The following is a 20,791-nucleotide window of genomic DNA, read 5'->3' as shown; positions in this document are numbered from 1 at the left end:
TACTTCTCAGCAGGATCTTGTCAAGAACAAAGTAAAAAGGGAGCAGGAGATGTAGCTCAGTCAGTAGAGTGCATGCATGTGTGAAGCCGTGGGTTCAAATCTCAGCGTGGAAGGGCACCTAGTATTGGGAGGTAGAGGCAGGAGGATAAACGTTAAAGTCATCCTTGGCTGCACAGCAAATTCAAGGCTAGTCTGGTCTATGTGTGGAGTTCTAAGCCAGGCAAGACCACATAGAAAGACTCTGTCTTTAAAACAAAACAAAACAAACAAACAAAAAACTGGACATGTTGGCACACACCTGTAATCCCAGACCTCGGGAAGTAGAGGCAGGAGGATCAGGAGTTCAGGGCCAGCCTCAGCTACGCTGTGAGTTTGAGGGCAACCTGGGATAAATGGATAAATGAGACCCTGAAAAGAAGGGAGGGAGGGAGGGAGGGAGGGAGGGAAAAGATGAGTCCCGAATCCTTACCCAGCCTGAAGCCGTTGTGGTTTGTGGTTTTGTTACAGCCAGAGGGACAGGACAGGTGGTTGTAGCTGGCTTATCTGATAGGCAGCAGCCCCCCTGCAGAGGACAGATGGGTGGGCTTGTGGGGAGAGGGGGGCTGCCAGAACCCAGCCCCCTCCACCTGCTCCCAGCAACAGAGGCTTAGGCAATGATGGATTACCGGGCAATGCACACGTGCTCACCGCCCAGGGCGGGCAGTTCAAGGAACTGGAGCCAGGGTGGTGCCAGGTGCTCACAGACCCTTGGTGACTCCGGGTCAGCCTGTCTGTCTGCCTGCCTGCCGCCGCCGCCGCTGCGGCCTGTCTGTCTGTGTCTCTTACTACATCTGCTCCCTGTTGCAGACTGCCAGACGTCACCACCCAGTTATCCCCTGGAGAGAATCTGGTTGGTCCCAGGCCTGCCAGTAGGCTGGTGCGGGCATTGAGGCAGGGGGACAGGATGGACAGTGACCCAGCCAATGTAGCCAGAAGGTCTGTCACATCCAGTTTCCGTTTTTTTATTCTAAAGACTAAATTGTGACCATGTTTGGAGCAACCAGAATGTGAACCCTGCTCAAGTCCAATTTATCCCCACACACACTTGGTTGTTTTGTTGTTGGTTGTTGTCTTTTTTTTTTTTTGAGACTGCCCAGGCTGGTCTGGAACTCAGAATTCTCCTGCCTCAGCCTGCAAGTACCAGGATTGCAGGCTGGTAGCCACGCTGTTTCCCCACTTAAGAGACAAACCAGGAGTCTACAGAGAAGGCTCGGTGGTTAAGAGTACTTGCTATACTTCCAGAGATCCTAGGGTTCAGTTCCCACATGGCTCACAGCCTCCGGGATCTCCAGCCCCAAGGGTTCTAGCGCCCTTTTCTAACCTCCATGGGGACCTGAACATATACCCATGGATGGACAGACGGACAGACAGACGGACACACAGACACGGACATACACACACACACACAAATTTTTTTTTAACATAAAAAAAAAATCATAACTAGCTGAGTGGTGGTGGTATACACCTTTAATCCCAGCACTTAGGAGGCAAAGACAAGCAGATCTCTGTGAGTTCAAAGCCAGCCTGGTCTACAGAGTGAGTTCCAGGCAGCTAGGACTATTACCCAGAGAAATCCTGTCTTGAAAAACGAAAACAAACAAAAAACCTGGCACTGCAGAGATAGCTCAGTGGTTAGGAGTACCTGCTGTTATTGCAGAGAACCTGAGTTCAGCTCCCAGTACCCACGTGATGGTTCACAACCATCTGTAACTCCAGTTCCAGGGGACCTGACGCCTTCTAGCCTCCAGAGGCGCTACACATGCATGTTGGTATTATACATTCATGCAGGCAATACATTGACACACATGAAATAAATACATAAATCGAAAAAAGATTTTTATGTCAAAACCAAGGGCTCGGGGTGAGGCTCAGTAGTGGATAGCTTACCTAGAACCCACACTGGGGACGTTGGGGACATGACTCAGCAGAAGAACACCTGCCTAGGCCTCCCTAGTTGGGGGCCCACAGTGGAGGATAATCAATAGAGAGCCTGAGCCTGAATCCCCAGCACTCTGGTTAGAAACAGGTATGGCGCAGGTCTAACCCCATTGCTGAGGAGGCAGAGACAGGCTCCCTGGAGACTGCTGCTTGGCCTAGCCAGTGAGCTCCAGTTTCAGTGAGACCCTGTCTCCCAAAACAGGCTGGAGAGATGGGTTAAGACCTGGTATCCACCTCTGATCTCCACATGCATCTGAACACACACATACACACACACACACACACACACCAAGTCAAAATTGAAAAATTGAAAGCCCGAACCCTGTCCTAAACACAACACTTGGTCCCCTTGGGCTGGGTCACCCCATCCATCTTCTACTGTTTGCGTGACTAACTAAACTCATCATTGCTCATTAGGCCTCCCTCCTCTTCCTCTGCTGAGGGGCTGCTATTAGGTTCCAATCTCACGGCCGGCCACCACTTCCTGGCATCTGAATGTTTTCCCCCATTGTCTAAGCCCCGCCCACCCCTTCAGACTTTGCTGCGGGGTTGTGTTTGGCGGCGGCCGGGGGGGGGGGGGGGGGGGGGGGGGTGTTGCTTTACCCTGTGCTTCCCTAAGGGTGGGCCGCACACTCCCCACTCTTCCCGAGACGAACCTGCTTTCCAGTCTGGTCTCCTAGGAGTACCCCCGGGTGCGGGTCCTCCCCACCTCCCTGCTGACTTGCAGAGATCCATCACGGGCCCTCCAAATGCCAACCCTGTGCCACCCAGAGAATGTCCTGCTTTGTTCTCGAATGAAACGGGCGCTGTAAAGAGGGGACAGAAGTGCCCTTGTGCTTAACAGAGACCAGGCGTCCTCTGTCCTCTGCAGAGCCTGGGGAAGGGGGAGGAGGGGGAGGGATGCCGACCAAGCCAGGCTCCAGGAAGGACAGTGGGTGTCAGCCCAGTCCCCACCTAGGAGGTCTGCTGAGGAGAATCAAGATGGCGTGAGTTGCGTTAGGCAGGGATGGTGGCGTGTACCTGTCATCCCAGCGCTGGGGAGGCTGAGACAGAAGAAGAATTGCGGGTTCAAGGGGTATCCTGGATTACATACTGAGTTCCAGACCAAGCTGGGCATATGGTACAGTCTTCATACTTGGGAAGTGGAGGGGGGCGGTCAGCCTTGGCTACATAGTGAGCCCCTGTCTTAAAAAAAAACTAAACAAAACAAAGTCAAGATGATTTGGGAAACCCTGTCGTGTTGATTTCCCCCCCCCTTGAATGGGTGTCCTGAAGCCAGGGGTCATTCATTCATTCATTCATCCTGTATGCAGGATGCTCTAACTAAGACTTCAAGCTGGACGTGAAGGCACATACCTGCATGTAAACCCAGCACTTGGTAGGCTGTATAGCAAAACCCTGTTTCAAAAGACCTAAAAGAACCGGTGTGGTGGTACACACCTTTGGTGCCAGCACTCAGGAGGCAGAGGCATGTGGATAATTTGTGAGCTCAAGGCCTAGAGGGGCATCCAAGGCCAGCCAGAGCTGTGTGGTGACAAAAACAAGCAGGGCCGACAAGAAGGCCCAGCAGGTAAAGGGACTTGCCGCCAAGCCTGACAACCTGAGTTTGATCCCTGGGACCCACATGGTGGAGGGAGAGAACCAACTCCTGCAAGTTGTCCTCATGTGCACTGTGGCGTGTGTGCCCGAGTGCACGCACAAACACACACACACATACATGTGCACACACACACGTGCACAAACACAAACATACACACATGCACAATGAATTAATAAAATGTTATTAGCAAAAAAGAGAGGGGCTGGAGAGATGGCTCAGAGGTTAAGAGCACTGGCTGCTCTTCCAGAGGTCCTGAGTTCAATTCCCAGCCCCACATGGTGGCTCACAACCATCTATCTGATGCCCTCTTCTGGCATGAAGTTGTACATGCAGATAAAACGCTCATTCTTAAATAAGTTAAAAAAAAAAAAGAGAGAGAGGGAGAGAGTGAAAAGCTGGGCATGGTGGCGCACGCCTTTGATCTCAGCACTCAGGAGGCAGAGGCAGACGGAGCTCTGTGAGTTTGAGGCCAGCCTGGGCTACAAAGCAAGTTCCTACAAAAACTGTCAGGACTGTTACTCAGAGAAACTATCTCTCTCTCTCTTTTTTAAATGTATTTAAATATGCACTGGTGTTTTGCCATGGTTTGTCACATCCCCTGAATCTGGCATCACAAACAGTTGTGAGCTGCCATGTGGGAGCTGGGAACTGAACCCAGGTCCTCTGGAAAAGTAGTTGGTGCTCTTACTGCTGGGCCATCTCTCCAGCATGAGGAAGCCTGTCTCAAAAAACAAACAAAAAGACCCTTAAAGAAGCCCACAGGCTCCCAGAGCAGCAGCAGAAAAAGGCTGGACTTAAAAGTAATTGGAAGAGCCGGGAGGTGGCGGCGCACGCCTTTAATCCCAGCACTCGGGAGGCAGAGGTCAGTCCTAGGGTGCGGTTCTCTGTAAGTTCGAGGCCAGCCTGGGCTACCGAGTGAGTTTCAGGACAGGCTCCAAAGCCACACAGAGAAATCCTGTCTCAAAACAATTAAAAAAAAAAAAAAAACAGTTTGGGAAGAAACTGGGGTAGCCATGGCCACCACATTACCAGAGGCTGGCAAGGGCTGGTTCCCACAGCCTCCTCTGCCTTGAATATACTCACAGCTAGGTCACAATGAGGGGAGGGCACCCAGCCCCCCACGCACCCCACTTCTGAGACCCTCTCTCTCTTCCCCCCAAGCCGATTCCGGCTCATTGATCTGTTTTCACGGTCTTGTTCGCTGAAGATGACGCCTCCTCTCTCTCTCTCTTTCTTTCTCTGTTTCTTTCTCGCTCCCTTTCTCTCTTTCTCCGGCTTCCTGTTCCCCGTGCCCTCTCCCCCACACCCCTGCCTTCCTTGTCCGCCCCCGCCATCCCCTCTCCCCCCTGGGTGGAGCAGACCCAGACCCAGCTGGAGCACGCACGCATTGGGGAGTTGGAACAGAGTCTGCTTTTGGAGAAGGCGCAGGCCGAGCGGCTGCTCAGAGAATTAGCGGATAACAGGGTAAAACCGCGCCGGCTGCTGCCACCCCACCTGGCCGGCCCCTCGGCCCCTCGATACCCCGCCCTTTGCTTTTTATCATTTCCTCAGCCATCCCGATGGCTGCTCTCACTTTCTAGAATTTCCTCCCCCTGCTCCCCTCCGGGAGGGAAGTGGAGATTTCCGGTCAGGCTCACTGTGGGCCAAATGGTGGACGGGGTGTTGGTCCTCTGGGTTGCTGCCGAGCTCACGGCTCCTTGAGCTGAGGCGTCTCTTTGAGACCTTCCCCTGGGCCCCCTTCCTGTGCATGGCCACAGAGAAGCCTCCTGGGAGTGGTGTTGGTGGTCTCGGGTGGACACCGGCTTCCTTTGTCCGTGCTGCTGAGGTCGGAGAACAGGAATGCAGAGCCAGGGGCCTCTAGCCTAGAGAGTCTTAGGGTGGCCAGTAGAGGGCCAGCCTGGAGGACCTGGGGCTCAGGAGGGGGGCCTTTTCACACGCTGGGGTATCCCCAAAGGACGAGACTATGTCCGTCTCCGAGTCTGAACATAGCCATACCGTGTGTCAGGGAGGCCCCGAGAGGCTGCATTTGGGAGAATGGTCGGGTCAATCCTAGGGTGCGGTTCTGTGTTCCGCACTCCAGGCCCAGCCGGCCCCTCCACACCTATTGTACATGTCCCGTCCGTATGTCCAGATAGCTGGCCGGTCCAGCTGTGTTTCTGCTGGGCAGAGTTTGACCAAGCAGCAAGCATTGATCAGGAGAACCACCTGCAGACAGACGGGGGCTTGAGGCAAGGGCGCAGTGTCTGCACAGTTGGCCACAGCACCGCAGGGCGCGTGCGTGTCTGGAGACACAGGGGTTCACGTGCACACCGGCCATTGCCTGGTGATCATCGTATTGCACTGTGTGTGCCAGAATGCCATGTGCAGGAACCTCGCTAGCTGGGTTAGTGCCCTCTAGACGGGCTCAGCCAGACTGCAGGTCAGAACAAGTTTATCCAGCTGGGCATGGTGGCGCGTGCCCGGAACCCCAGCACTTGGGAAGCTGAGGCAGGAGGATTGCCGAGATAGGCATGCACATAGAGCGTTAGCGTCTAGAAAGTCCTGAACTGAAACTTCTCTCATGCACCGATGGGTTCTAAGTCCACCTGAGCAACAAGGACATGTGGTTTACCCTATCATTTGGGGTACACTAGGGTCCCCGAGAAAAGCCAACTCCCTAGCTATAGAGATAAGCACCTTCCCATCATCTGACTGCCCCCCCATCAGGTGTGTCCCCCTTGCCTTCAGCCTTGACCACTGACCTGTCTCCCTCTCTCTCTCTCTCACGCTAGCTAACCACGGTGGCCGAGAAGTCTCGGGTGCTGCAGCTAGAAGAGGAGCTGAGCCTGCGGCGCGGCGAGATTGAAGAGCTGCAGCACTGTCTCCTCCAGTCGGGCCCGCCACCCCAGGACCACCCGGAGGCCGCAGAGACCCTGCGGCTGCGAGAGCGGCTGCTGTCGGCCAGCAAGGAGCACCAGCGGGACAGCACCCTGCTGCAGGACAAGTATGAGAAGATGCTCAAGACCTACCAGGCCGAGGTGGACAAGCTCCGGGCGGCCAACGAGAAGTACGCGCAGGAGGTGGCGGACCTCAAGGCCAAGGTCCAGCAGGCCACCAGCGAGAACATGGGACTCATGGACAACTGGAAATCCAAGCTGGACTCGCTGGCCTCCGATCACCAGAAGTCCCTGGAGGACCTGAAAGCCACGCTCAACTCCGGCCCGGGCGCCCAGCAGAAGGAGATCGGAGAGCTAAAGGCCCTGGTGGAGGGCATCAAGATGGAGCACCAGCTGGAGCTGGGCAACCTGCAGGCCAAGCACGACTTGGAGACAGCCATGCACGGGAAGGAGAAGGAGGGCCTGCGGCAGAAGCTGCAGGAGGCCCAGGAGGAGCTGGCGGGGCTGCAGCAACACTGGAGGGCACAGCTGGAGGAGCAGGCCAGCCAGCACCGCCTGGAGCTCCAGGAAGCACAGGACCAGTGTCGCGACGCCCAGCTGCGCGTGCAGGAGCTGGAGGGACTGGATGTCGAGTACCGTGGCCAGGCGCAGGCCATCGAGTTCCTCAAAGAGCAGATCTCACTGGCCGAGAAGAAGATGTTGGATTATGAGGTGCTGCAGAGGGCGGAAGCCCAGAGCAGGCAGGAGGCAGAGCGGCTGCGGGAAAAGCTTCTGGTTGCCGAGAATAGACTCCAGGCCGCCGAGTCCCTGTGCTCAGCCCAGCACAGCCATGTAGGCGGCTCCTGTGGGGCCCGGCTGGGGGGGGGGGGGCTAGGAGGGGGTGGCCTCTGTGTGCCAGGCGGGGGAACGTTTTCCTACAAGTTGCCTGGAGCTAGCCAAAGGGGGCTCCGAGGAGACGCTTCCATCTCCCTCAGAGTCATGGTGATCATTGGGACCAGCGCGGTCTGAACTGACCCTGCCTGGTCCTTCATAGACAGGCTCTGAGAGCCAACCGGCAAAGCACCATTTTGCCAGCCCCTGAACCCTGATTGGTTTAGACTGGAGGGCTGAGAATTGGAGGATTATTGCAAGTTCAAGGCCAGGCTCAGCAACTTAGATTCTGTTTCAAAGTTAATTAAAAAAAAAAAAAAAAATGGGCCAAGGATGTGGCTCAGTGGCCGAGCACTTGCGTGGCTCGGTGATAGAACACTAGCCTAGCATAAGTCCTCACTTATGTCCTGGGTCCCATCACCAGCATGACAAAGCAAACATGCTTGGTCTATTGAACGGGCTGCCCAGTGTCTCCTGTTGCCCTTCTGGTACCCAGTACTCAGGTGTCACCCCCAAAGTGGGCACACATGCAGAAGGAAGCTCTGGCCCTCCCAGGCCCTTGTCTCATCTGACACCTACCCAGGGACTCAAAGATGTCTCTTTCTTCCGGAGAGGCCGCAGCCACCATGACCTAGTTTGTTCTAAATCCAGATGCTCAGCTATCGTATCCTTGCTCCAACTAAGCATGCCCTGTTTGTCCTTGGGGGAGGTCAAGGCGTATGGAGGACCATGTCCACTCCAGCGGGCCCAGGAAGGATGCTTTAACTGGCTCTGAGCCTCACATCAGCTGAGCCCTGCCTTGGTCCATTGCAGGATTTATTGTGTTTAATTCTGTGTGGGTATGCACATGTTGAGTACCGATGCCCATGGAGGCCAGAGGCTTCAGATCCCCTGGAGCTGGAGTTCAGGTGGCCGTGAGCCCCCTAACTCAGGTGCTGGGAACTGCACTCAAGTCCTCTGCAAGGGCTGTATACACTCTTAACTTCTGAACCATGTCTCCAGCCTCTAATATCTCACTTAAAATTTATGAGGGACCAGCTAAAGGCCTAACTGTTTAATCCATGCACAGTCTCTCTCTGCAGCGCACTGTTTAGGGAATCAGTTGTCTGTAGCCTTTCTCCCAGAAAGAGACATTTCTTATTTGTTTGTTTATCTAAGATAGGGTCTCAGGCTAGCCTCCAACTCACTCTGTAGCTGAGGATAGCCCTACATTTCTGATCCTCTTGCCTTTACCTCTCAAGTGCTAAGATTCCAGATTCGAGCCACCATCCCATGCACACCTTGCTGATAGGTGTGCATGGGATGCACATGTGTGGTGGCTAGGGGTCAGCCTCGGGTACCATCTACTTTGTTTTTTGACACATTTAACTGGCTTGGAGCACCTGAGGTAGGCTAGGCTGGCTGGCTGGCCACCCAGCACCATCTGGTTTCTACTTCCCAGGGATAGGATTAAAGGTGTATGTATGCCACCACACCTGGCTGTGCCCAGCCTTTTGGGTTTTGTTTGTTTGGGGTTTTTTGTTTGTTTTTTGAGACAAGGTTTCTCTGTGTAGTTTTGGTGCCTGTCCTGGATCTTACTCTGTAGACCAGGCTGGCCTCGAACTCACGGAGATCCACCTGGCTCTGCCTTCCAAGTGCTGGGATAAAAGGCGTGCACCACCACTGCCCAGCCTAGCTTTTTTTTAATGTGGGTTCTGGGGCCCAAACTCAAGCCCTACTGAATTCAAGGCAAGTACTTTACCAACTGAGTCGTCTACCCAGATCCTCAATTTGTCTTTTTCAGTCAGCTGTTTCTTCCTTGGCTTCTGAGTTTACTATTAAATAAGTATTGGAAGAAAGCAGGTTAAGGAAGTCCATAGGGGAGCTGGCCCTGGGCTCTGCTGTATACATTCAGTGTTTGTTTTATGATTAGAGCAGCAAGACCAGTTTCCTGGAAACGATTGGAAAGATTCCCAAGGCAGCTCTCGAGAAAAGAGACACCAACTTAAAGTAATAGACATTTTTAGTCAAGGAGATATTCAAACCAGACCTGGTGATACAGTACCATAATTCTAGCCACTGAGGAGGCTGAGGTCGGAGGATCACAAGCTTGAGGGTGCAGAGTGAGTTGAAAGCTGGTTTATATGACCTAATGAGTCAGCGGTGAAAATGAAATATTAAAAAGGGCTGGGGTGTGGCTCAGTGGTAGAGCACCTGCCTAGAATCCCCCAGTGAGGGGCTGGGGTGTGGCTCAGTGGTAGAGCCCCTGCTTAGAATCCCCCAGTGAGGGGCTGGGGTGTGGCTCAGTGGTAGAGCCCCTGCCTAGAATCCCCCAGTGAGGGGCTGGGGTGTGACTCAGTGGCAGAGCACCTGCCTAGAATCCCCCAGTGAGGGGCTGGGGTGTGACTCAGTGGCAGAGCACCTGCCTAGAATCCCCCAGTGAGGGGCTGGGGTGTGACTCAGTGGCAGAGCACCTGCCTAGAATCCCCCAGTGAGGGGCTAAGAGCATGGCCTAGAGCATCTGCCTAATATGGAGAAGCCCTAAGGTCCATCCTTTTTCCTTACTCCCCAAAATAGTGTTTCAGGGGCTGCAGGGGAATCCTTTGAGGGAGCTTCTAGGCTTCTCTTTAATCAGAAGAGTCCAGCTGTGTCTGCACCCCCTGCTGGCATATTGGGTCCCTGCATCCCCAGGTTGAGGTATAAGTTGGCCTGGGTAGGGTGGCAGGTGTGTCCTCTTACAGGACTGTCCTTTCAGGTGATCGAGCCCAATGACCTTTCTGAGGAGAAGATTCGGATGAAGGAGACTGTGGAGGGTGAGTAGCCTCGGGTAGGAGCCCGGGCTTTGTGGAAAGATAGCTGGGGGTGGCCTTGGAGCTGAGTCACGAGGTCTGTCACCAGCTCCTCATTGAGGCACGTGATGTGTGAAGCCACCCCTCGGGGGAGGATGTCACAGAATCAGGGAAGGAGCAGGCATCTCAGAGTCTCACAAACCACCTTCCCGTGGGCCCGTGAGGCGGCCCTGCAGGTAAAGACACTTGCGGCCAAGCCTGAGGGGTTAAGTTCCATACCCCGGCTGGCACATGGTTAGGGAGAGACTCGATTTCTGCAGGTTGCCCTCTGACCTACAGGCTGCTCCACCCACAAGCTGTGGCACATCCCCGCACACATCTACACAACCATAAATAAGTGGAATTTGTAAACAATTAAAAACCGAAGGGCCGCTGGGCGGTGGTGGCGCACGCCTTTAATCCCAGCCCTCAGGAGGCAGAGGCAGGTGGATCTCTGTGAGTTCGAGGCCAGCCTGGGCTACAGAGTGAGATCCAGGACAGGCACCAAAACTACATAGAGAAACCCCGTCTCAAACAAACAAACAAACAAACAAAAAACTGAAGGACCACCTTTCCTGTCTGGGATATTTATAGACATGGGGAACTAGAGGATGTGTGTTAAAATTGCAAATTGCAGGAGCTTTGGTCTCCAAGTGGTGAACAGCTCTTACCTTGGTAATGGTTGGCTCTAGAAAATGGAGTGTGGAGTAAGATGGAATTACAGATGACAGAAGCCTCTCTACCTACTGCTGGCTCTTGTAACTTGTTTGGTTTTTTTTACCTTATTTTTAAAAAGTAGACATAAGCCAGCCAGGCATGGTGGCATGCATTTATAATCCCAGCACTAGGGAGGCTGAGGCAAAATTACCATGAGTTCAAGGCTACCCAGGGCTACATATGGAGACCCTGTCTCAAAAAAATAATTATGTGAGATAGGCTTCCCATGAGATCAAGTCTAGCCTGGGCTACATATCAAGATGGTATTTCAAGAAAAGTAGGTATATGTTGGGGCCGAGGATGTGGCTTAGTGGGGTGCTTGCCTGGCCTGGGAGAAGCCCTGGTTCCGCCCCCACCAACCACATAAACCTGGGCATGGTGATGCATGTCTGGTCCTATAGAAGTAGAAGCAGAAGGATCAGAAGTTCAAGGTTATCCTTGGCTATCTGACACATTTGTGGCCAGCCTGGGCTATGTGCAAGAGACAGGTGATAAGCTAACTTGAGAACCATCCACAGGCTTCGAAGCATCTTCCTGGTGGGTTTGGGAAGCAATCCAAAGCAGGAACGCCTTGATGGTTCTGAGGCCGCCATCTTTATTTCATTGTTTCGACTTCTTTTGCTTGGGGAAGCCAAGGAGATAGAGACTCATGTTTTGTGAACCACACACTATGGGGCCATCTTCCTCTGTCAAAGATCTTTGACAGAGAGGCTGGGTGTGACCCCTTTTAGGATGCCCCCAGGAGGGTCACTCCTTACATTACTGGGCCTGGGGTGCTCATGGGTCCCCTGTCTTCTCTTCCTCTCCTAGGCCTGCAGGACAAACTGAACAAGAGGGACAAAGAGGTGACAGCCTTGACATCCCAGATGGACATGCTCAGGGCCCAAGTAAGTGGTAAGTCTCCCTCCCTAGGGCCAGAGGTTGGGGGTTGGTGGAGGCTGGCTCTGCAGCTCCAGCTGGGCTGGTCTACCTGCTTGAGAGCTATCCTGGGCTCTACCGAGTGATCAGATGATGCGGAGGCGCTGCCTTCTCCCCAGAGCCAACTGAGTCCATGCCCCTCGCTCGATCCCACCAAGTTCTCTGCGTGGCCATCTTGAAGACTTGAGTTTCTCACGGGCCTCTTCCATGCAGCCCCTGGTCCCCGGGAGAGATGGGCTGGGCTGCAGGGATCCCTGCGTGGCGCTGCACACCAGTAATCCCAGCACTCAGGAGGCAGAGACAGGAGGATCAGGAAGTTCAAGGCGGCGTTGAAATGTTGGGGCCAGCCTGGGCTACATAAGACATTTACATTCTTGTAAAAGAAATAGAATATAGAATCTGGACCACCTCGGAAAGCAGAGTATGCAAAGAGAGCCTGGGAGAGGCAGGAAGGCTGGAATTGGTGACTGTGGGACTCACTGGTTCAAAGTGCCTTTGGCATTGCCCTAGGAACACCCCTCCCCACCCCCGAGGGATCTCCCCCATCCTCCTTTTCTTCCAGTCCTGGTTACATTTACCTGGCCTCAGGGGTCATGAGAAAGGTCAGTGAGCTCTTGACTCTCCCAGGGCCAAAAGTGAAGACTTAGCTTCAGTTTTTTTCCTTGTCTGGATAAAAAAAAAACAGCCACAGTGACCTGTCATGCATCCCCATCCCAGAGAGCCAGGGTTGCTGGCTTGATAGAGCTGGGCTTGCGCTTCCGGGTCACAGCCCATCACTGAAGGAAGTCAGGGCAGAAACTCAAGCGGGAGCTTGAAGCAGAAACCACAGGGAAAGTTGCTCGCTGGCGTGGTAGACGCCTTGTGTGTTATGAGCTTTGTGGTACGGCCCAGGACCACCTGTCTAGGGAATGGTGCCGCCCACAGTGGGCTGGGTCCGCAAACCCACAGAGCAGCCTGATAAAGGCAGTTCCTCAGTTACAGTTCTCTTCAGTCCACGCTAGGCTGTGTCCAGTTGACAGTCAGTACTAACTCAGACACTACCTTCCCCTTCTTCCCTTTTGAGGCGTGTTTTGAGCTCTGTTGAATTCCCAACATAGCTGAGGATGACCTTGAACTTGTAACCCTCCTTCTGCCTCCCAAGTGCTGGGAGGACGGGTGTGAACTTCCATGCCTGGTTTAAGTGGTGCTGGGGATGGAGCCCAGGGCGAAATGCATGCTAGGCCTCGACTCTTTGTTGTTGTTGTTGTTGGGGACAGGGTCTCTGTCACCACTGTGACTTTGAGTTCATAGTGATCCTCCTGCCTCAGTCTCCCTGGTGTTGGAGTTACAGACCTTTGCACAATGCTTATCGCACCGCCTGCCCCTTAGGGTAACAATCATCCCCCCATCATCCTGACTAGATGAGCCTCTCATTGGTGTTTGAGATGGGGGGGGTCTCCCAGGGTGCTGAGAATCAAACCCAGGGCCTCCGATTTGCTGGGCCAGCACTCTACCCACTGAGCCATACCCCCAGTTCCCGTTTGTGTCTGAACTCTCTTTGTGGCTTCCCCCAGCCCTGGAGAACAAGTGCAAATCAGGAGAGAAGAAGATGGATTCAGTCCTGAAGGAAAAGAGGCGTCTGGAGGCGGAGCTGGAGGCTGTGTCTCGGAAGACGCATGATGCCTCGGGCCAGCTGGTCCACATTAGCCAGGAGTTGCTACGGAAGGAGCGGTGAGTGGTTCAGGGCTCAGCTCCGGTGAGGCTGCCGCGTCCTTTTTTTTTCCTTCCTTCTTCTTAATCATTTGTTTTGTTTTGTTTTTATTTTTTGAGACAAGAGTTTCTCTGTACAGCCCTGGCTGTCCTGGAACTCACTCTGTAGACCAGGCTGGCCTCGAACTCACAGAGATCCGCCTGCCTCTGCCTCCCGAGTGCTGGGATCAAAGGCGTGCGCCACCACCGCCTGGCTTCTTTTTAATCTTCTTAGATGTATTTATTTTAGGTATATGAGTGTTTTGCCTGCATGTAAATCTGGGTACCTCGTGTGTGCCTGGTGCTCACGGAGGTCAGAAGAGGACATCCGATCCCCAGGAATTTGAGATACAGATGGTTGTGAGCTGCCACGTGGGTGCTGGGAACGCAGCTTGGCTCTTCTGAAAGAGCAATAAGTGCTCTTAACCCCTGAACCATCTCTCCAGCCCCTCAGAGTCCCTAACAGCTCTCCAAGCAGCGCATTTGAGAAAGATGAGTGCCGCCCTCACATTGTGGTCTTAGGGATATCTTGCCACTTGTAAAAATAATTAAGTTTACTCAGAACTTTTGTGGGGCTTTTTTTTTTTTCCCTTTCTTTCTTTTTTTTTTTTTCCCCAGAGCTGAGGACCGAACCCAGGGCCTTGTGCTTGCTAGGCAAGCGCTCTACCACTGAGCTAAATCCCCAACCCCTTTTTTTTCTTTTTAAGGATTTGCTTATTTATAATTTCAGGTGTGTGTGCCTGAAGGTGCACCATGTGTATACAGGTGCCTGTGGAAGCTGGAAGGGGGGCATGAGACCCCCTGGATCTGGGGTTACAGATGGAACTGAGACTCGAACTCAGGACCTCTGAAAGAGGTCCAGTGTTCCTAACCACTGAGCCATTTCTCCAGCCCCAGCTTTTTTCTTCAGATAAGGCCTCTCTGCATACCCTAGGCTTGCCTTGAACCCCCTAGTCCTCCGGCCTCAGCTTCCCCGTGTTAGGTTTTTGGGGTGAGCCATGCCCAGCTCATCTAACGTGAGCAGCAGCAAATGGTTTTCAATGAGAGGTTGTGTGGGACACAGAATGTGTGAAGTCCAGAGGACAGCTTGCAGGACCCAGTTCTCTTTCACCGTAAGGGCCACAGGGGTTGAACTCGTGTCCTCAGACTTAGCGGCAAGCGCCTTTACCCCCTGAGCCAGCTCCCCAGCCCCCCTCTGCCTTTGAAATACTTCTCTCATTTTATTCCTAAACCCAGACGGATAGTCCAGCCCAGCGGTGCGCGCCGGTGATCCCAGTATTCGAGAGATTACCGTGGGGCTGAGGGATGTGGCTCCGTGGGTAGAGAGCCTGACTGGCATCCACGACACCCTGAATTCCACACCCCGCACCACGTACACCAGACATAATGCCTGTGACTGTAATCATCAGACTTGGGAGGGGGAGGCAGGAGGGTCAGGAATTTGAGGTGCTACATAGAGTTGGAGGCCAGCCCACGCTCCATGAAACCCTGTCTCAAAACAAAACGGAAAAAAATTGCCAGGCGGTGGTGGCGCACGCCTTTAGTCCCAGCACTCGGGAGGCAGAGCCAGGCGGATCTCTGTGAGTTCAAGGCCAGCCTGGTCTACAGAGTGAGTTCCAGGAACGGCGCAAAACTACACAGAGAAACCCTGTCTCGAAAAACCAAAAAAAAAAAACAACCACCAAAATAAAATAAAATCTGAGACCAGGGAGGTGGCTGCTCTTCCAGATGATACCAGTTTGATTCCCAGTGCCTACATGGTGGCTCACAAACATCTATCGCTGCAGTTCCAGGGGATCCAACATCATCTTCTGGCCCCGGGAAAGTGTGCACATGGTCCACAGACACGCACGAAGACCAAACACCCTTACACATAAAACACAAATAAGTAAATCTTTAAAAAAAACAAACAAACAAACGAAACTCTTAAGTACAGCCAAGTGCTCCTGATCATCCTACACCCAAATGCTGTTCCTCTTGGGTGTGGCCGACTCACCCCTCTTCTTTCCAGCGGGTCTCTGGTGCTCCATTGCCTTGTGGCTGGCGCCCCCTGGTGGTCATGGGTGGTCACGGGTCATAGGCACCTGGCTCCTACTGCATGGTGGGGGTGAGATGCAGGGTTGATGGCCCCCCCCCCCCCTCGCTTCTCTTGACTGTCCGCCCCACCCCAGGAGTCTGAATGAGCTGAGAGTGTTGCTGCTGGAAGCCAACCGCCACTCCCCAGGGCCCGAGAGAGACCTGAGCCGTGAGGTGCACAAGGCCGAATGGCGGATAAAGGAACAGAAGTTGAAGGACGACATCCGGGGCCTGCGTGAAAAGCTGACAGGGCTGGTACGTGGAGGCCAGGGGTGGGGCTCAGGGTAAGGGGTTCCGCGGCTAGCCTGCTGCCAGGCCCAGGAGGTCACAGAGGGGGCTGAAAATCCAGGAACTCCAGGATCTCAAGCACGGAGCCGTTGGAGGGGCCCCAGGACCCCCCTTTTTAGACCAGAGATGCCCCTACACCGACACACACAGCCTGGTCTGACCAGAGCCGAAAGCGCAAAAATCAGTCATGTGTGGAGGGTAAAAAAAAAAATCCATGCAGGGAGGTAACCAACCAGAAGCCGGGAGCTGGGCTCCTTGTTCAGCGGTGAGTGGGGCCAGCCTGGACTACATGAGACTCTGTAATAAAGATCTCGTTAGGCATATGGACTCCATCTAGTTTCATACCTGGTCCTAGGTATGGTGGTTATTGGGTCCAGCTGCCCTGTTAGCATTCTGGTCCTGTGTCTGGCCTGGCCAGGTGCTGGCGCGCGCGCACACACACACACACACACACACACACACACACACACACGTCCACGTTTGGCCTGTGCAGCTCTGTGCTACAGGAGGAAACCAGGTCCTGTGCTGCTGGGCTTTCCAGAGCCATGTGGGGTACATACAGGTAGGGGGAGTTTGTATTTGTACCCTGGGGCTCCCAGGCTGATGGACCAGCCCTGTGCTGGGAAGAACGTAGTGAAAAGCTGGAAGCCATATGAAGAGCATGGGTCCTGGAGCTTGGCCCGGAGTGAGATTTGCCTGGAGCTTGGCCGGGAGTCCCAGGGTGGAGCGTGAGGAGTGAGCAGGCTAGCCCGGCCGGGTGCATCTTGGGATGCTTCGGTGGGAGGGCTTCGTGGAGTGTGTGGACACTGACCATCATATGTCGTGGTGGGGAGAGAGGAGACACTCATAAGGAGCCCGGGGACAGATAGGAGGAATGTGACATGGACTTGGGAGTGAGAGAGGAATCCTGGGCGTCACTGTATTGTCGCTGTGGACTCTGTGGCTTAGTGGGATGAGAAGGACTCAGGTGAGACTGGGGAGGGAGGTCTTAAATTCTGGGGCTCGGAGAAGTGGTAACGGGAAGTCTTGGGGGCGGGGGGGGGCGGGGTCCTTGTAAAGTCCAGAAGGGAGGTGGGGCCTGAGGAGTTCCCGGTTAGCAGCCACACAGGCAGGTCACACACACGCCCACGCCTCCACCCGTCCAGGACAAGGAGAAGTCCCTGTCGGAGCAGAGGCGGTACTCCCTCATTGACCCGGCCTCGGCGCCCGAGCTGCTGCGGTTGCAGCACCAGCTGGTGAGCACGGAGGATGCCCTGCGGGACGCGCTGGACCAGGCCCAGCAGGTGGAGAGGCTGGTGGAGGCGCTCCGAGGATGCTCAGACAGGACTCCGGTGAGCAGGCGGGGCTGCAGCCTCGGGAACCCCCATCAAGAGGAGGGTGGCCGATTCCGGGAACCCCATGCCCCAAACGGGAGGCAGCTCCATCCTGGGGGGCCGAGTCCTGGAACCCCAGCCCCAAACGGGAGGCAGCTCCCTCCTGGGGACCCCAGTCTGAAAAGGAAGCAAGCAGTGTCGTCCTGGGAAACCCCATCTAAAAGGCTTATGGGGTTCTGAGCCTGGCCGGTCCCCTTGGGAACACCGCTCCCCCCTTGTGGTTACCTGTGGAACTGCATCCTGGCCGCCTGCTCAGCGGCTCCTCCCCTCCCCATCCCTCACAGACCATGGGCAATTCCAGTTCTGCCAACGGCATCCACCAGCCAGACAAGGCCCACAAACAGGAGGTAAGCGCGCCAGCAGGCCTCTGAGAAAAGCCTCCGAAGTCACTAAGTATACAAAGGGACGTGAATGCTTTGTGTGTGGTTTGTGTCCTGTAACAGCGGGGGTTGGGTTGCTTGCTTAGGAAGATTCTAGTACTAGTCTACACCATCCAGGAATGGTCCTGCTTTTCTTTTTTGGGTTTTTGTTTTTCCTGTGGTTCTGGGAATGGAACCCAGGGCCTTAGCATTGACCATGACCTCAGCCCCTCACTGAGGGATTCTAGGCAGGGGCTCTACCACTGAGCCACACCCCAGCCCCTCACTGGGGGATTCTAGGCCGGGGCTCTACCACTGAGTCACACCCCCAGCCCCTCACTAGGGGATTCTAGGCAGGGGCTCTACCACTGAGCCACACCCCAGCCCCTCACTGGGGGATTCTAGGCAGGTGCTCTACCACTGAGCCATACCCCAGCCCCTCACTGGGGGATTCTAGGCAGGGGCTCTACCACTGAGCCACACCCCAGCCCCTCACTGGGAGATTCTAGGCAGGGGCTCCACCACTGAGCCACACTCCAGCCCCTCACTGGGGGATTCTAGGCAGGGGCTCCACCACTGAGCCACACTCCAGCCCCTCACTGGAGGATTCTAGGCAGTTGCTCTACCACTGAGCCACACCCCAGCCCTTGGTTTTGGGAGACAAAGTGCCCCAGGTTCCCACCTTTCCCCCAGCATCCACCCAGATCATTGCAAACACCCATGAGGGACTTAGCACATGGTCTAAGGAGCATCCGTGTCCCCAGCTAGCTGTGTGACCCAGGCAGGTGAAGCTGGAGTGAAGACAAACTCAGCGTGCTCCTTGACCTTCCAGCTGTTCCGTGTGGCTTTGAACAAGGACCTTGAAGGCTGTCCCTAGCCAAGTAGCTGTGGGCAGGGTTGGGTTGGCAGAGTAGCCGCCACCCTGGGAACTGTTATCTAGACCATATGACGGTTTGTTTTTCCTGCAACCTTGTAACCATAGTCATCATAACTTCCAGATGTGGAGACTGAGGTTTGGAGTCTGTTTTTTTGTTTTGTTTTCGAGACAGGGTTTCTCTGTGTAGCTTGGTGCCTGTCCTGGATCTCACTCTGGTAGTCCAGGCTGGCCTCAAACTCACAGAGATGTGCCTGGCTCTGCCTCCTGAGTGCTGGGATTAAAGGTGTGTGCCACCACTGCCTGGCTTACTTCTTATTTCTTCAGATCCATTGTCCAAAAAGATTCTTGGATCTCCTTATAGAATCCAGGCTTTTCCTGCCACAGGGCCTTGACACATGCTGTTCCCTCTACCCAGCATGCTCTCTTCCCCTTTGTCCCTCCCTCATCTGTCCATTTGTCCTTCAAGACTCTTGATGATCAAACCCTTGTTCTCTCTAGGACAAACACTGACCCCAAGGAACACCACGGACCGGCCCCATTCACACCAGAGCCCTGCCAGGCTTCCCAGCAGCTCCACCACCTCCAGGCAGGAGCCAGAACTGTCTCCTTAGAGATAAGACTGTGTTTGTATTGTCCTCACAGCTGTGGACAATTCCCATCTGAACCCCCTGCCGGACCAGGAGGCTCCCACAGACACGGCCTTCCACAGAGTGCGGTACAGCTCGGCCTGGCCCCGGAGAACCTCTCTTGTCCCAAGGCGCTTCTGGAATTTGCAGAGGCCGAAGCGATCCAGTCGGGCCTCTCTTGGCTATCACAGGCCGCTCTGAGGCTTGTCTGGGGCACCTGGGTACTTGCCTGCCCCCTTTCCTTTGGTGTCCCCAGGTCCCCTGCAGGCCTCTGAAGGGCGGAGCAGGGCCCCTGCTTGGATGCATTCACACTGAGAAGGGCTTCAGTCTTCAGACACTAGGGAGGGCATTCTTGACTCCACGTGCCAGCCTCTTGTGCACATTGGTACAAGGTCCCGTGGGCCTCATTAGCCAGGGAAGGTTTGGGGGTGACAGGCTCCTTCTTGCTCAGCACCAAGCTAGTATGCATACTCACCTCCCACCTGCTGCCCGGAAACCATCGAGCAGACGGCTACAGTATTAGGTGAGCACACATCCTTCCTCCCACCTTTGACCTCGAGCCAGGCCGGGCTTGGGGCTTGGAGCCAACCAAGCAAGAACAGGTACAGAACTCTTTAAACCAAGCATCCAAGATGGTGTTTTGCTGGGGGTGGCTGGGGAGCGAGAGAGAAGTCGAACTGGTTCTCCTTTATTTCTGGGAGCCCTGCCATGTTACTCCAAAGACCCCAGCAACCCACGGAGGGCCCTGCCCCTAATCTTCCCAGTGGGTGATGGCTGTGGTAAGTCATACGGATGGCCCAGGTGGCCTCTGTGAGCACCGCCCCGGCGCCAGCAGGTGTCGCTCACGCTCTTGCCCGTTGGGGGGCAGGTGAATTAGCTCCCTCCACCGTCCTCTCTGCTTCCTGTTGGCTTTGGGGTAGCACTCGCCTTTTAACCAGACAGCAGCCTAGAGCCCAGAATTGCTGCTTTAGTGGTCTCTAACTACAGGGCCAGATACTGCTTTTTCCAGCACAATGGAGCGGCTCACGGATTAGGGGACTAACGGCCAAAGGCTCCCACAGTAGGGACCGGCAGGGGCTGAGCCCCACCCTGGAGTGGGCTTGTGCCGGGTAGGTGTGCGAGAAGCCATTTCCCCACAAGCACTGGCCTTTGAAGGCCCCCTCAGCCTACCTGGTGTGGCCACCCAGATGTGGCTCAGCCATCCCCCCTCCCATAACCCGCCCCCCCACCCCCCAGCCCCCCGCCCCCAGTGGAATTGTGGAAGTGTGGCGAGTCCATGTTCGGACAATAAAGCTTGTGACTGAGGTACAGGACTCCTGCTGTGGCCCGCGTCTGTCTTGGACACCCTGGGGATGGGACCGGGGCCTAGCTTTGCTAGCTAGTTTCTACTCAGATGTAAAGGGTCAATGGAGGTGGTGGGGGTGCTTTAGAGGGGCTGGATTTGAAGCAGGTGGACCATGTCCCCAAGGAATAACACCCGAGTTTGTCCTCTGGCATCCACATGTCCATATGTATACCTGAGTGTGCTTTGCATGCTCATGCACACACTCATACGCACAGGCGCACATGCACACACTCATGCTTTTTTTGTTGTGGTTGTTTCTCTGTGTAACAGCCCTAGCTGTCCTGGATCTCGCTCTGTAGACCAGGCTGGCCTCGAACTCACAGAGATCCGCCTGGCTCTGCCTCCGAGTGGTGG

The 20,791-nt window shown here is 54.7% G+C and overlaps 1 protein-coding gene across 4 annotated transcripts in view; it reads left to right on the top strand.

Annotated features, from left to right (window-relative positions):
• Positions 1 to 20,405, top strand: part of Clip2 (CAP-Gly domain containing linker protein 2) — a 62,987-nt gene extending 42,582 nt beyond the window's left edge. Inside the window, exons 9-17 of one of the 4 annotated variants that reach the window (XM_042268566.2) lie at positions 4,937 to 5,041; positions 6,349 to 7,284; positions 10,058 to 10,115; positions 11,658 to 11,741; positions 13,319 to 13,475; positions 15,665 to 15,824; positions 17,003 to 17,188; positions 17,515 to 17,577; positions 19,109 to 20,405. In XM_042268566.2, coding sequence (XP_042124500.1) covers positions 4,937 to 5,041; positions 6,349 to 7,284; positions 10,058 to 10,115; positions 11,658 to 11,741; positions 13,319 to 13,475; positions 15,665 to 15,824; positions 17,003 to 17,188; positions 17,515 to 17,577; positions 19,109 to 19,129 — 1,770 coding nt within the window. In that variant the 3' untranslated portion in view covers positions 19,130 to 20,405. Of the gene's footprint in view, positions 1 to 4,936; positions 5,042 to 6,348; positions 7,285 to 10,057; positions 10,116 to 11,657; positions 11,742 to 13,318; positions 13,476 to 15,664; positions 15,825 to 17,002; positions 17,189 to 17,514; positions 17,578 to 18,964 lie in introns of all 4 variants that reach the window. The other 3 variants (XM_006971325.4, XM_042268567.2, XM_006971326.3) reach the window with 3 other exon arrangements.
• Positions 20,406 to 20,791: the final 386 nt, after the last annotated feature.

The sequence above is a fragment of the Peromyscus maniculatus genome, chromosome 23 (genome assembly GCF_049852395.1).
Source record: "Peromyscus maniculatus bairdii isolate BWxNUB_F1_BW_parent chromosome 23, HU_Pman_BW_mat_3.1, whole genome shotgun sequence".
Lineage (NCBI taxonomy): Eukaryota > Metazoa > Chordata > Mammalia > Rodentia > Cricetidae > Peromyscus > Peromyscus maniculatus.
This window is presented reverse-complemented; position numbering and strand designations above follow the sequence as displayed.